Source organism: Talpa occidentalis, unplaced genomic scaffold, assembly GCF_014898055.3.
Source record: "Talpa occidentalis isolate TD23 unplaced genomic scaffold, MPIMG_talOcc4v2.1, whole genome shotgun sequence".
Lineage (NCBI taxonomy): Eukaryota > Metazoa > Chordata > Mammalia > Eulipotyphla > Talpidae > Talpa > Talpa occidentalis.
The window spans coordinates 139,288,551-139,302,070 of record NW_026555331.1 but is presented as its reverse complement, the minus strand read 5'-3'; the positions used below and the strand labels follow the sequence as shown (position 1 = coordinate 139,302,070).

The 13,520-nt window shown below is 53.4% G+C and overlaps 1 protein-coding gene across 1 annotated transcript; it reads right to left on the bottom strand.

Moving 5' to 3' along the window:
* Positions 1-590: 590 nt before the first annotated feature.
* CPA1 (carboxypeptidase A1) lies at positions 591-7,081 on the bottom strand. The gene is made up of 10 exons (XM_037518306.1): positions 7,017-7,081; positions 6,464-6,545; positions 5,784-6,017; positions 5,455-5,556; positions 4,788-4,889; positions 4,550-4,660; positions 3,672-3,762; positions 2,984-3,183; positions 2,416-2,500; positions 591-869 (listed from the first exon to the last, which is right to left on the bottom strand). The coding sequence occupies exons 1-10, from the start codon at positions 7,079-7,081 to the stop codon at positions 682-684; spliced, it is 1,260 nt and encodes a 419-aa protein (XP_037374203.1). The 3' UTR covers positions 591-681.
* Between the last annotated feature and the right edge of the window lie 6,439 nt (positions 7,082-13,520).

Genomic DNA, 13,520 nt, shown 5'->3' with positions numbered 1-13,520 from the left:
GAAGGAGGTGGCAAATGAAAAGTAAACTGCTTCTGTCCCCTAAGGCAAAGTCGTCATGATATACTACAATTAATAAAATGTCTTGGGATTGGTGTTAGTTCTTTATCTTCAGTAAATGATTCCATGTAACCCAATTGTTTTCTTCCAATTCAATTCAGGAGTGGGAGATCATATTTTGCTTTATAGAAATTGGCTTTGCCCGGCTGCAACATCTATTTGGGACAGCGGTGGCCACCAGGATTGTTCTGTTTCATACTCAAGGATATTGCTTTTGTAGATGAATGGATCCAGCCAGCTAGACTATTGTACAAGCTGAATTCCTTTGCACTGCAGGGTGCCGGGCATTTGGTTAGCAGCTGTGGCTGCTGCTTGCTACTAAGGTATGAACAAATCACCCCACTGAAGAGCTGAGCTCAGGGTGGTCTAATTAAAACAGACGCCACTTGGATACAACTTCACAGGACTTGGAATGCAGGGGGAATGCAGGGGTCATCTCGTCCAACCACACACACATTTCCAGTGAGGCCTGCAGGAACTAACCCACTTCTGTCCCAGCTTGAAAAGGCAGACACACCACATGCATTCCCACATGCAAGCCCCAAGATTCTGTTCTATGTACACTCAGAATTTATTGGGTTGCCTGGGTAGGGCAGAGGAAGAGGAGAGTGCCCAAGGGCCAGTTCAGTAGGGGTGAGTCACGACATGCTCCATGATGGTCAGAAGGGCCAGCCAGGTCTCCTGGGCGGTGGGGACGATCTGGGAGGCGGGCAGCAGGAAGCCGTGGCGCCCGGTGTCCCGGAGCTCAAAGGTATAGGAGTACTTGATGCCCTGGCTGTAGGTCCAGTCAACAGTGTTTCCACTGGCTTGGTCTGCAGCGGGAGCAGAAATGGGAATGCAAAGGTCAGTCACTTGGGAAACATTTCCATGGGCCAGTCTAATGGCCCAAGGGCCAGAGCCTGTGCAGTGTTGCCGGGAGCCAGCGTCTACGAAGTGCCCTCCGTTGACCAAGCAGCCTGGCTACCTCCCCAGAAGCTCCCGCCAACGGGTCTCAGCCCAAGAGACCCAGAGAGGCAGCCCAGCAATGTTGCTCCTCTCACTGGGGAATGCAAGAAATCCCTGCCACATTGCAAAAGTCCCCCTGAAAATTGCCACTGTCCAACAGGCACTTGGGTCAAGTCTCCAAATATAGCAGTTACCCACTTGGGTAACGAGGATCTACCCCCCACTCCACTCCACCCCCCAGGGTGCTGGTCTGCAGGGGAAAGTGCAATGGGCCAGAGTCGAATCTGTCTTTTTGGAGGAAACTCAGCTGAGATTTGCACTTAACCGTGGGGTATGAAGCCACTTTGTTCTTGGGTGGGGGCAGAGGAAGGGAGCTGGCTGTCAGAATTGAACTTGACATTAAATGGGAGCAAAACCCTTTTGACGCAGGGTTGAAACCGTTTCCAAAGTAGGCCTGGAGTCCAAAGGCCAGGACAGCCGTAGGGAAGACCGTGACTCACTCGCCCACCAAGACTGGGCACTCAGGGACGGAGTTGCTGTCTTCCCACCTCCGTGCTCTCTCCCTGCTTCTTCAGGTCGCCTGCCCCCTGCCCCGTTCCCTTGGTGCCTTTGCATCTGCCACCACCCCACCTGTTTTCTACAACCCCTGCCCCCATGCTGCCGCCACACAGGTCTCCTTCCCCTTAATTCCAGTCCAGTCCAGTGGGGCCTTTGCTCTAGAAGGTTCCTCTGCTTGGAAGCCTCTTCCCCAGATGGATAGCCTTGGCTCCTTCCCTCATTTCCTAACTTCACTTGCCCAGAATTTCACTCTTCCGATGAGGATTCCTGCGGCCTCTCACCCTGTCGAGTTTCTCCTTTTCTCTCTAGCATTGCTCACCCCACATAAACTTATGTTTATGGCCAGCCTCCCTGGCTAGAATGTAAGTTCTCTGATCTCTGCTTATTTCCAACTTGTCCCAAGCACACAAAACAAGGCCTGGTGCATAGCAGGTGCGTAGTAAACATTTGTTGATTTCATTGCACGTTGATGTGCCGTCCACGCAATGCAGAGCCTCTGTGTGTGCAAGCAAGCTGGAAAAAGATAATTGAAGGGCCTTGGGGAAGGAGCCTTTTGAGTTGAATTTCTTGGTGATCCACAAATGACAGCAGGACTCTCCACCCCATCCATGTGTGAAGGGCTAAGGGTTCTCAGAGGAACAGATGTGTTTATCCAAAAGTGTCAACGAAAGCAGAGCTCACATCAGGAGAAGGCACTGCCCGCCCATTCAGCGATCATCAGCACAGCCAGGGACATTCTCCTCAGCCATGTACCTAGGCCTGGGCACCCTCCAGGAGGGACACCCCCTCAGGCAAAAAAAAAAGTCAAGCTCAGTCCCTCCTGAGGCCACCCGCAGAGACCATGAGCCCACTTACAAATTGTGGTGTAGACGCTGCCATATGTGAACTTGGTCCCGTACAGGGAGGACAGGGCCGTCACAGCCGCCTTGGCCAGCTGATCCTAAAGAAAACACAAATGAGGTTGCCCGTCATGGCCAGCAGCCCAGGCTTGGGAAGAGCAGGGCTAGGGTAGCCTGGGAGCTGGCAGGTGTCCCTGGGGAGGCATCCTGCAGAAGCCAGTCCCCAGCACGGAGCTCGGGGCCAACTGGGGCCTTCAGCATCGGTTCTGGGGGCTCAGCAGCCTCAGGGCCCGCTGCCCTGTGTCTGGCAGGCACGTCCCTGCCACGGTGCAGTTCCACACACGAACTTGCCTGACAAGCCCAAAGTCGAGTCCTGCCCCTGACTTTATCATGAGACAGAAGTGACTCAACCATTCTGTGCCTCAGTTTCCCAGGGAGAAAGTAAGGCTAGTCCTCCTTGCTGGTCTTCCCAAGCCATCTGAAGCCCCTGGGAGAAGGCCCTGGTGCCTAAGCAATTCTGATGAATGAAAACCCAGGCCTGCCAGAAGCTGCCCCAGGACCAACAAGAAGGGGTCCGTGCATACCAGCTCTTCATGGTCGGGGGTTGGGGTGTTTGTGTAGCCGTGAGGATAGAGGAGGAGCTGGGAGTAGCTGTGGATGGAGACGAAGCCCTTGATGTTCCCGTGGTTCTTCACAAAGTCAACGATGGACTTGACCTCCACCTCGGAGTTGGCATACTGGCCGTGGTATGTCTCTGTGCAGGGGTTGCTGCTGGCGCCGGGCACTGTGGGGGGAGAGGGGTACTTGGCATTCCTTACATCCAAACGGACTGGCTTCCATGAGTCCTCATTCTCTGCATGGAATTAGGGGTGTGGTGGGGAGCAGGAGGCTTTCCCCTTACCCCCAAATTCAGGAAAGAATGGGGTTCTGCCTCTGTCCCCACTCAGATTTGGGCAGAGCTGATGGTGCCACCCAGGGAGCTAAGAAGTTTCCTTAAGAGAAACCCATTCTTGCAGTGAAGTGGGCCAGGCAGGAAGAAACTGAGGTGACATTAGAAACCCCAGGTTTGTTTCAGAACTTTCCTTTTAGGAGAACTTTCCTTTTACAGACCAGGGGCAAGCAAATCTCAGAGCACTGCCTTCCACACTGGCAGCCTCGGAGAGGGGCTGGCTGGCACCCCGACCCTCCCCTCACTGCCGGGACAGGAAAGGGTGGGGGCAACAGGACAAAGGATGGTACCCAACCCTGCTCCCCAATCCCACTGGGCCTTACTCCCAAAGGCAGCATCCCAGTTCCTGTTGGGATCCACTCCGATGCAACTGGAGCCAGGTGTGCGGGATCGAGTCTTGCGCCACAGGCGATTCTGGGGAAGGAAAAGCGATCAGACCCTCATCAGCTGTGGCACTGTTATAGGACAGCCCTGATATTGAACGGGTTGCCTGGCTGTGGGGCTTTAGGACATCCTTTTCCCCCTAACAGTACCAGGCGGGGGTCTGAGCCGCGTGGGTGGCCGGCAGCCGCAATCAGCGCTAAGTACCCTGATCCAGAGCTGGGGGGTGGCCACAGCCTGGAATCAGAAACTATTTTCGACTGGCTGCCAGGGAGATGGTCTGCAAAGGGGGTTCTTTATTGAAGCAGAATGGAGGGAACAATGGATGCCATTGGTCGGAGGTTCTACTGGTGGGAAGTGAAGACACGAGCCGCCCCCGGCCCCCGATACACACGTGATCTGTAGCATATTGTCCTTGCCACAAAAGTGAAATTGAACCAGGAAGTAAGGTCTGGGGCACTGGACCTCCAGTGGGAGCAATTTTGCCCCTCCCCCGGGGACATTTGGCAACATCTGAGGATGTGTTGGGAAGTGTCAACTGCGGGACCCTACTGGCATCTAGTGAGTAGAATGTCAGGACACTACTAGGCACCCTGCATGCACACCCCCCACACACACACACACACACACACACACACACACACGCTCATGAAGAACTATCCACCCCAGATGTCCACAATGCCATGGTCGGGAAACTGGTCGTGGGGGATGGGGACTTGCTCCTCCTTTGATTTATTCTGTTGAGATGAAGGATCAGTAGTTTTGGGGGCTCAGAGGCCAGAACCACCCCACTTTCCCGAGGACAGGACAAAGTCCATACCGTGCTGTGGGTAAATGCGAAGCCATCAGGGTTGGTGACGATCTCCAGGAAGATGTCCATGGTGTTCAGAATGTTCTTGAGAACTGGGTCCTTGTCATAGTCCTCTGTGATCTGGTGGGGGGATTGGGGAGCAACGGGGTGAAAGGGCAGTCACACCTTCTGACTGCAGGGAGGGCAGGGCTTCTGTGGCCCTTGGCACCAATGCTCTAACCACCCCCCACCACCTGCCCAGGCTTACCTTCTTTGCAAACCAGATCCCGCTGGCCTGGGTGACCCACTCCCGGGAATGGATGCCTGTGTCGATCCAGATGCCTGGACGTTTGCTTGTGCTAGTGCTGAACTGAACAAGAACAGGGAGACGGTCCAGCTGGGGCCTCGTCTCGCCTTCCAGTAAGCAAAGGTGCCCCCGGCCAGAGGCCATCTGCTCTCTGGCTATCTCCGGTTGAGGCTCTGTCTGTGGGGCCGTCCCTCAGGTGGCTGGTAGGGTCTGGACAAGGATCCCACAGAGCTGGGCCTCCTGCCCTCAGCCCAGGACTGGGGCAAATAGAACCCAGTCAGATTCCCAGGCCCCACTCTGCTCCACTGTCCCCTCACTGCTCTCTGCGGAAGGTCACAAACAAAACTTTGGATCTGGACTATACCCTGCCCCCCACCCCCATCTTGGGGATATTCTCCACAATAGGACCCTTGATTGGAAATACCTGGATCACGTAAACATTTCAGTTGTGTGTGTACATGTAAGCACCTGCCTAGACCAGCGTGGAAATCCAGGTCTTTCTGAATGTTGGCTGGGGAGTTGGTAGGACGGTGGGAATCACAGATCCCAGTGACCTTGGGCTACCCCCAGAGGCAGGTGCCGGTTCTTGCATCCCAGCCTGTGAAGTTCACCTGCGGGGGCCCAGTACCTTCAGCACGTAGATGGGACGACCTTCGTAGGTGTTGCCAATCTGTAACTTGCTGACAAGCTGCGAGTTCTCAGCCACCAGCATGTCCATAAACTCGTAGATCTGAGGAGGGGAGTGGAAGCAGCCTTCATGGCCTCTGGGCACCTGGACACCTCACTCGGCAGCTCTGTCACCCAGCCTGTGGCCAGCCCAGCGACGCGGAGGAACCGCCACCCTTTCCACCCCTGCCACTTGGGGGAAGAGCAGGTGCCGTGCCCGGACTGGCTGCATTCTGCCGGCAGGATGGAGCACTTGGTGCCCATGGGCAGCGGTCCCATGGGTGCCCTCACCTCGTCCAGGGTGTGGTAGGTGGCGTAATTAAATGTGCTGGTGGAGCGGGCCCGGGACTGGAAGGCAAACATCTGCTCCTGCTCCTCGTCCAGCAGCGACTGCACGTCCTCGATCATGATTCTGTAGCTGATGTCGTTGGCCTCCAGGAAGATCTTGACAGCCTGGATGCTGGAGAAGGGCACTCGGACATCGATGGAGGAGCCAGGCCGGGCAGGGCCCCGCCAGAAGTCCAGCTGGGGAGGACAAGAGCAGGCACGGTGGCTGTGAGCTGCAGGCACCAGCCGGGACAGCAGCTATAGTGAAGGCCAGCCGGGGGGGTGGGAGGTGTTGGAGTCAGAATCTCCCGTATAATTGGGGCTGAGGTGCATCAGAGGGCAGAAGGCACTGGACAGAGGCCTGTGTGTTCAGGGCAATGACTCAGAATGCAGAGAGAAGGGGCTTTGTGACAGCAAGGGAAAGAGAAGTATTGGGTCCCCACTTTGCTCAGATGCTAAAGGGCAGCAAGATTCTGGAATTGGGGGGTTTAAGTCACTTCCTAACAGGGATCCATCCCATGGTTCCTTTTGGTGGGGTGAGCCCAGACCCCAGTCAGCCCAAAGGGGTGGTAGGAACCTGAGATGGGCCCGGCTGGCCTGGGTAGTACCCAGGAGTCTCAGAGAGGGCTTCCCCTTCCTCTGACCTGCAGGTGCTCCAGCTCCTCCAGCTCCTTCACCTTCTGCACCTGGGCTTCATTGGCTGCAGAGATTCGGAGCACCTGGTGCCTGCGCAGAGCAGTGGGGGAGACTGAGGTGCTGAGAAGCCCCTGCCCTGACCATGCACTCTCCCCAGATAGGGGGAAGGTGGCAAGCAGCCTGGAAGCCCAGGCTAGCCCTCCATCCTCTGGGTTGAAAGTAGGAAGCATGATGGGTCTTACCAATAGGGGCTCCTTGGAATCTTCTAGACATTGCTTCTATTATCATACAAACTTAGACTCTTTCTCAATCTAAAACCAGCAAGCTTTCCCCCTCCTTCTGTCCTGAAATTCCTCCTCAGGGCTCAGATTTCCCTAGGGCTCAGGAGGCTGTCTGTCCTGAAAGACCCTGACTCTACTCAGCCCTTGTCCCAGTCAGCTGGCCTCCCACCGCGCTGCTGGGCTGCTTCTCTCTGGCCGTCTTCCCATGGCTCTGTCTGTCTGTCTCTTCCAGACACTCACGGGGGCCAAATCCTCCCTGTCTCCCTCTGAACACCCTTACCCCACAAAGTTCTCTAAGCCAAGGGTGGCCCCCAGCAGCACGCTCAAAATCAGCAGCGCCCTCATGCTGCAGCCTGTTGGGAAGGTGACCTGAGGCTGTGTGAAAGTCCTGAGGCCTTTTAAACCCTCCCAGGACAGAGCCTCCTGGCTGTGCCCATGTGCTTCTCCCCTTGCACCTGGGCCTTTCCCACGGGAAGGGTAAGGTGGGACCGCTGAACTCTGGCACCTCCTTGCCCTCCCTGATAAAGTAGTAGGGAACAGGGCAGCTGGGGAGATAACTGGGCCTCCACCCCTTGGCCATGAGGGGCCAGCCCAGGGCCTGAGGGTCAGAAGAGCTTGAGGCCTCCCAGTGGGGACCTCTTGGGTGCAGCCCACAACCCAAGGCCCGCAGTCAGTGAATTGCAGTCCTGTTTGCCAGCCAGGCAGTGGGCAGGAGCCAGGACTGCCGTCAGCCATACCAGCTGGGGTCTTGTGCAAGGTGACCCCTCTCCCACATCCCTGACACCAGCTTATTTTGTTCCCTGACAGAGCAAGTTAGGACTTCCACCCCCATCCAACCCTTCGAACTGCTGGCTTCATCTAGGGCTGCCCATACCTGGTGCCTGGCTCATCCCTGTCTTGGGGTACAGCCCCTAGTAGGACTTCCCTTGTCCCACCCCCACCAGCCTCGACGATCCATGGGAGTCAGGCTGCAGCAGCAGCAACAGGTCTCATGGACTGTGCGTCCAGCAGGGAAGACAGGAGTAGCCAACTAACTGTTTGCTCAGGTCCTCCAAGAAGCTGTCCCAAGACAGGATTCAATGTGCAAGGGCTTTATGGGGGAACCCCCCCACCAGGGGTAGAGGAAGGAGCAGGAGGAGGCAGGAGAGCCTTCCCAGGCTGCAGGCTGGCACCTGGGGAAGGGGCAGGAGGGGGGATGGGGCAGGAAGAGCTCAGACAGCAGCACAATTCTGAGGGAATCTTTGAGTCCTCTTTGCAAGTCAAGGGGAATCTGGCACCCCAGCGGGCACCTCCGTGTTCTCCTTCAGCTGGGAACAGCCCTGGGGGCCTATGGCCTAGTACCCCATGACAGTGGGGCCAGCAGTCAACTGTGTTCCCCCCGACTTGTCCCTCAGGTCCTGGAGCTCACAGTCTGGTGGGAAGGTCAGAAGGAACCAGCTAACGCGTTGATTTTCTAACAGGTCTTTACAAGAAGCTGGCGCTGTGGCAGGGATTAAACATGCAGGAATCTGGCACATTTTTTGTGACATGTGCAGGAAAAGTCTCTGTGGGAATCTGGACTCAGCACTGTGGGCACAGACAGGAGGGTCAGGGAAGAATTTACCAAGAAGGTGACATTGGACCTGGGTCTTAATGATAGGTTTTGTCAGGCAGGGAAGGGATGGGGTGTGTATCCCACTGCTCGGCGCCTGAACCCGATTCACATTCCTTCCTCCTTAATTGTTCCAGGGCTGTTTTTCCTGTCTTCCCAACAAGACTGCAAATTTCCTTAGACCGGGACCCCGTCGTACCCAATCCTCACTCCTCCATCCCGTAGCGCCCTGCAGTGTTCTACAGCTTTCTACTCTAGTCCCACCAGGAAAGAAGGCTTTGGAGAGCCAGTTTTTTGTTTGTTTGTTTTTAGTTTGCATTATGAAAACAATATTTCTTTTTCTATTTCTAAATCTGAAACTGTCCTATAATTCTGAATATGTTTCACACACACTGCACATGTGGGGAGCAGGGACTCGTTCTCGGGCCTTCTGCGAATTCTTTCCAAGAAAGACAAGCCCGTCAGGAAGAGGGGGGGTATATGGGGGGAGGGTAGTGCCTCGCCAAAGAGCCTCTTACTGCCTCCAGCCAGCAATCTAAGATGTCCAAGAGTCATTTAATCTATTTTCTTGCAAGGTTGGAAAAGATTAATTCAATGCTGCAGGCTGAAATTAGGGCCAGTGCTGGCAGGGAGCTGAAAGCACAGTGGCAGAGGAATTTGGGTCTCCAGTGGAGGCTAAGCCTAATTCTCTGGGCCCCTCCAAAGCACCTCAGGAAGCTGAAAATTGCCTGTTGGTAAAGAGCAATTTGCTAGAATGGAACCAGGGGCAGGGGGCCACACCTCTGCCCTCCCCTTCTTGTTTCACACCAGCCCAAAGCAAGGGCAAAGATGAAGGCCAAGCCGGGGGAATAGGCAGAGCACCAAGACCTATTAGCATGAGAAAGAAACCAGGCTGGCATTTGGTTCAAGGACAGGTCACCAGGCAAGAGCTGGATGCAAATAGAAGCTTGAGGAAGCCACTCTGCCTAGTGCTCACAGGGCCCTTCCTTCTTCCTTCCTGGCTAAACAAACCCAGCCTGAGTGCAGACATCACCCAACAGGAAGCCACCCCATTCCCAGCTCTGGATTAAATTCTAATATTAGTCTAAGGCAATCAAGGAATCTCACTCTCTTCTGTGACTGGTTTAGAGGTGAGCATGTGGCCCAGCTTTGTTAATGAGATGTGAGGGGAGCCCAGCAAAGGATTTCCCTACTCGTGAGGAGGCGGCGCGGTCCTCTGGATGTTGCCAAGTCTGTTACCCCATCTTTGGATGATATAATATAAAAGAATACACATTTCCTTTTTATTAATTGGAGTTTCTGTTGCTGCTGTGGAAAGCATTCTAATTGAGCCATTTACTGAGCTTTTAAAGTGCTTCTATTGTTAGAAGACAATACAGTTTTAGCCTAGGGGAGTCTTTCTGTCAAAGGAAGAAAGGCACCCTTCACCTCTGGACAGACATAGCCCCTCATGTTCTCAGTAGAATGCTTTTGTGCAGTGCACACACTGGACAACTATCCAAGGCAGTCCAGCGGCCAGAGAACATCCAAGCAAGGGAAGCAGAGACTCTAAGGCAATGCGCAGAGACCCCCAAGCCAAAACCTAGAGAATGGGGTGCTAAAGAGGCAAGAAAACCATTCTCCGCTGTCCAGATTAGGGAGCAAAGGGGCCCGTGTGCAAAGGGTATCCTTGCAGAGAGCACAAAGGGGCGCAGGCAGAACGGCTGTCCACAGCAGCTGGATGAGACTGCAGTTGCCTCCCTTTGGCAAGTGGTCTAAGGTTGCTGTGGTTCACTTGTGGGCCTGAAAACAGAAGCCCGGGAGAATGGGGGGCAGTCAAGCAGTAAACAACAGTGGACAGCCCTTGTTTTTCCTGCCCAGTATCCTCCTCCTTCCAATGACAGCGCTTCCATTTCCTAAGACCACCCGACACGAGACCACGTGACCAGGTGGCCCTCACCACCCCTGCCCGCCCGGCTCTCAGGATGAACCAATAAAGTTCATTTCTCCCCTCAAGCGTTTTCAAGTTGCTTTTCTGTTATGTGTTTGGGGAAAAAGGGCACAGCTAATACACACACTTCTCTAATGTCTGGGGTGGTAGAGCGGGGCGATGCTGCCTTCTGAAGTAGGTGGGCAAAGCCAGTCCTTGATTTGGGGCAGGTCACTGGCCATCCCTAGACATCCGTGTCCTCGTCTTCATGTGCAATGAAGTTGCTGGTCAGACGCTCTCTTGGTGGTCCTCTCCTGCTGGGACACTTTACAATTCTAGGACACTTGTATTTTTTACCCACAAACAAATCACAACGGTGGTGACAGGTCTGGGCAGGTTAGAGTGCGAGGCTTGCCAGGTTTGTGGGGAGATCAGACGCGAATCGCAGGGACTTGGGCTGGCGGTGTTAAGTGGGGAGGACCACATCCTGCTGAGGCTACAGTGGGCGTCTCGGGTTGAGGGACGTCATGGAAGGCTGGCCGGGAGGAGGAGGCCCCATCAGTGACCTCCTTGAGTTTTGCTTTCATAACTGAGTGGCCTGTAGAACCTATTTGTTTTGCTTTGAAGCTGCAGAACTGTCACTTTCAAGTGGCTAGTGGTGTTTGTTTCCAGAATGGAGGCAGAATTTTTTCCTTGAAGGAAGTGTCACCTGAGGGAGCAGCACTCCAGCGGGGCTTTAGGAAACGTCAAGTCAGAGCCCGGATCTCAGTGGACGAGGAACTAAGAAGGAAGTTACCATAATGGGAAAAGAGAAATGAGGGAGCAGAGCTTTGCTTCTGACTGAGCCTGACGAAGGAAGTGGGAACTCTTGGAGGGCCATTCCTGTCCTTGGGGCAGGATGGGCTGCCCCAGCCTCGTGGGTGCAGGCAAAGGATTCACAGAAGCAAAAGCTGTAAGCGTTTACCTCACAAAATGTCAACTGTCAACTCCAAGGCCAGCCATCTCCAGGGCCCAACTGAAATGTTTCATTTCCTACATTATATTTCCCTTCTATATTTCCAAGTAAAGTTTTGGGAAAAGTTCCCCAGTGGGCTTAGCTATGCCTTGGGTGAAGTAGGCTGAGGGGCAGGAGGGTGGATGAAGAGCCACAGAGCCAGGTGAAGCTGGTCAGGGGAGAGCATGGGGCAGAGGCCTGGTGTGAGAGCCAGCAAGGGACAAGCCAGAGAAATGCACCTGCAAACTTGTTATCATTCCCTAGGACTGTCCCAGGTACTCAGGAGACCCTCCAAAGGCCACACAGGTTGGAGCTATCCTTCAGGACACCCCTACCCGCCACCCGCCCCAGAGAAAAGAACAGTCCTCTCCAGACAGGGCCAGAGAGAAAATGGCGTTACTGAAAAAAATCAAATTTCAAATCCACTTGCCCCTCAGGCTTGAGGAGCTTGAGATGGGGTGTGGCTTCACCAGACTGTGAAGCCCTGACAGGCCTGAGGTACCCTGGTTTCCCTCTCAGCCTGTATCAAATGGCTGCCTGGACTGTCTTATTTTTCTAAAGGAGCGTTTTTGAATTTAATTTTACTTTTTTCGGTAAAACCATTTTCTCTCTGGCCCTATCTGGGGCCATCAGAGGGAATGGTAGCAGACAGGGGGACATGAAGGGCACCTCGGGGGACTCCCCAGACCCCGGTCGTTAGCCCATCAGCTCAGCCTCTGCAGCCCGCCCTGCCCTCACACAGGACTCTTTCACGTTCCAAACTGCCGGCCTGGTTTGTTTTTTTAAGAAAGCAATAACCGCAGCACATTCACTGTGGTTCTTTATAGCTTTCCATATGTATAATCACTCTTTCTCTCTTCAGTTTTTCCAATGTTTTTTTCTTTTAAATAAATGCTCATAAATTTTACTGGTGAAAAGGATGAAAAAACATACCTAAAAAGAGCAGTTTGTTGCAAGGGAAAAAAAAGTCAAGCAGAATGTAGAAAAACTGAACTCCTGTTAAGCATTATATATACCTAAGAAAATGAGGGGGAAAAGTTCAGGTTTTATGAAAAAGAGATTCTGTAATATCTCTAAAATGCGTGTGTGTAAGTCTTGAGCTTTTTTTTTTAGATAAACATATCCCCCGCCATTACCTCCCTGGGTTTACTGAGGAGACCCTTCAGTCCTGGGGAGGACCCTGACTTTAGTCTCCTCAACTGTTCCTTTGGGACCTTGTAAAAGTCAGGTGATTCAGGGTCCACGATTGTTTGTAACTACAAAGTAAGGGGGTTGTACTAGTATAATTTAAAGAACACTTTCTTCTGGAAAGTTCTATGACTTTATGATTAAGTCAGTCAACTGATTCAGAGGCCCCTTCAGCTCCTCCTCCCTTCAGAGAAGCTGCAGCAGACTCTGCTGGAGGAGTACTCAATATCCATTCTCTCCTTCCTTCTTATGATCTCCTTTCTTCTCCAACTTTATTTGGGACAGCTTCCTTGCAGATGGGCCTGGTCATGTAATACAGCCCCAGTCAATGAGATACACGTTTAAGCACTCAAGCTATGGGCAGCCACTGCAGCACAAGTTTGATCCCCGGTTGGCCAGGGAGGTGACCCACATGGTGCAGCAGACCTCTCCTGTCTTGCCGGAGGCTCCCCTCTGCAGTGTGTTTCAGTCCTTTTGCCTGTTCTGTTCCCCACTCTGTCTCTGGTGAATCCTCTCACCCTCCTGGCACCTCTGGCTTACACCCCAGTTCTTATATGCATAAATAAATAAATCTTTTTAAAAAAATAAAATTTTTTAAAATAATAAAAAGCACTGTCAGCCACAACCTGACTCTGAGAACAAGTTCCTGGTCTTGGTCCTGAGGGATTTTGAGCAAAACTCAGGCTCTCCTGAAGGCCAATCCCAGGTCTGCCTCTCCTAACTGGGTGCCCTTTAGCCACTATTCTTTCTGAGCCTGAACTTCATCTGAAAATAAGGACAGTCAGTCACTTGATGAACTGACTCAGAGGCCCCCTTCAGTCCCTCCCGCTTCTCAGAGAACTTGCAGTAGACTCACCACTTAGGGCTGTGAGGAAGCAACGGGTGAATTCTATAAGGCACTTGGAACCACGCCTGGCACATAGTATGTGCTAGAAAAGAGTTGACTATTTTCACTGTTACTGGGAAACCCATCAGAGTCCAGACCTCCTGTCTCTAGACCGAAGCTTCTCCAACTTGGCATTAGAATCACCTGGGTCCCTTCTCCAGAGATTCTGGCTCAGTAGGTCAGGATCTGAGACTTGGCATTGCCCACAAGCTCCCA

Coding starts and splice junctions, on each gene's coding strand:
- CPA1 (XM_037518306.1), bottom strand. CDS start 7,081: ATGAGGGCGCTGCTGATTTTGAGCGTGCTGCTGGGGGCCACCCTTGGC. Junction 6,018..6,463: donor AGGAGCTGGAGCACCTGCAG/GTCAGAGGAAGG, acceptor TGTCCTCCCCAG/CTGGACTTCTGGCGGGGCCC. Junction 4,890..5,454: donor GTCCCATCTACGTGCTGAAG/GTACTGGGCCCC, acceptor GTTCTTGTTCAG/TTCAGCACTAGCACAAGCAA.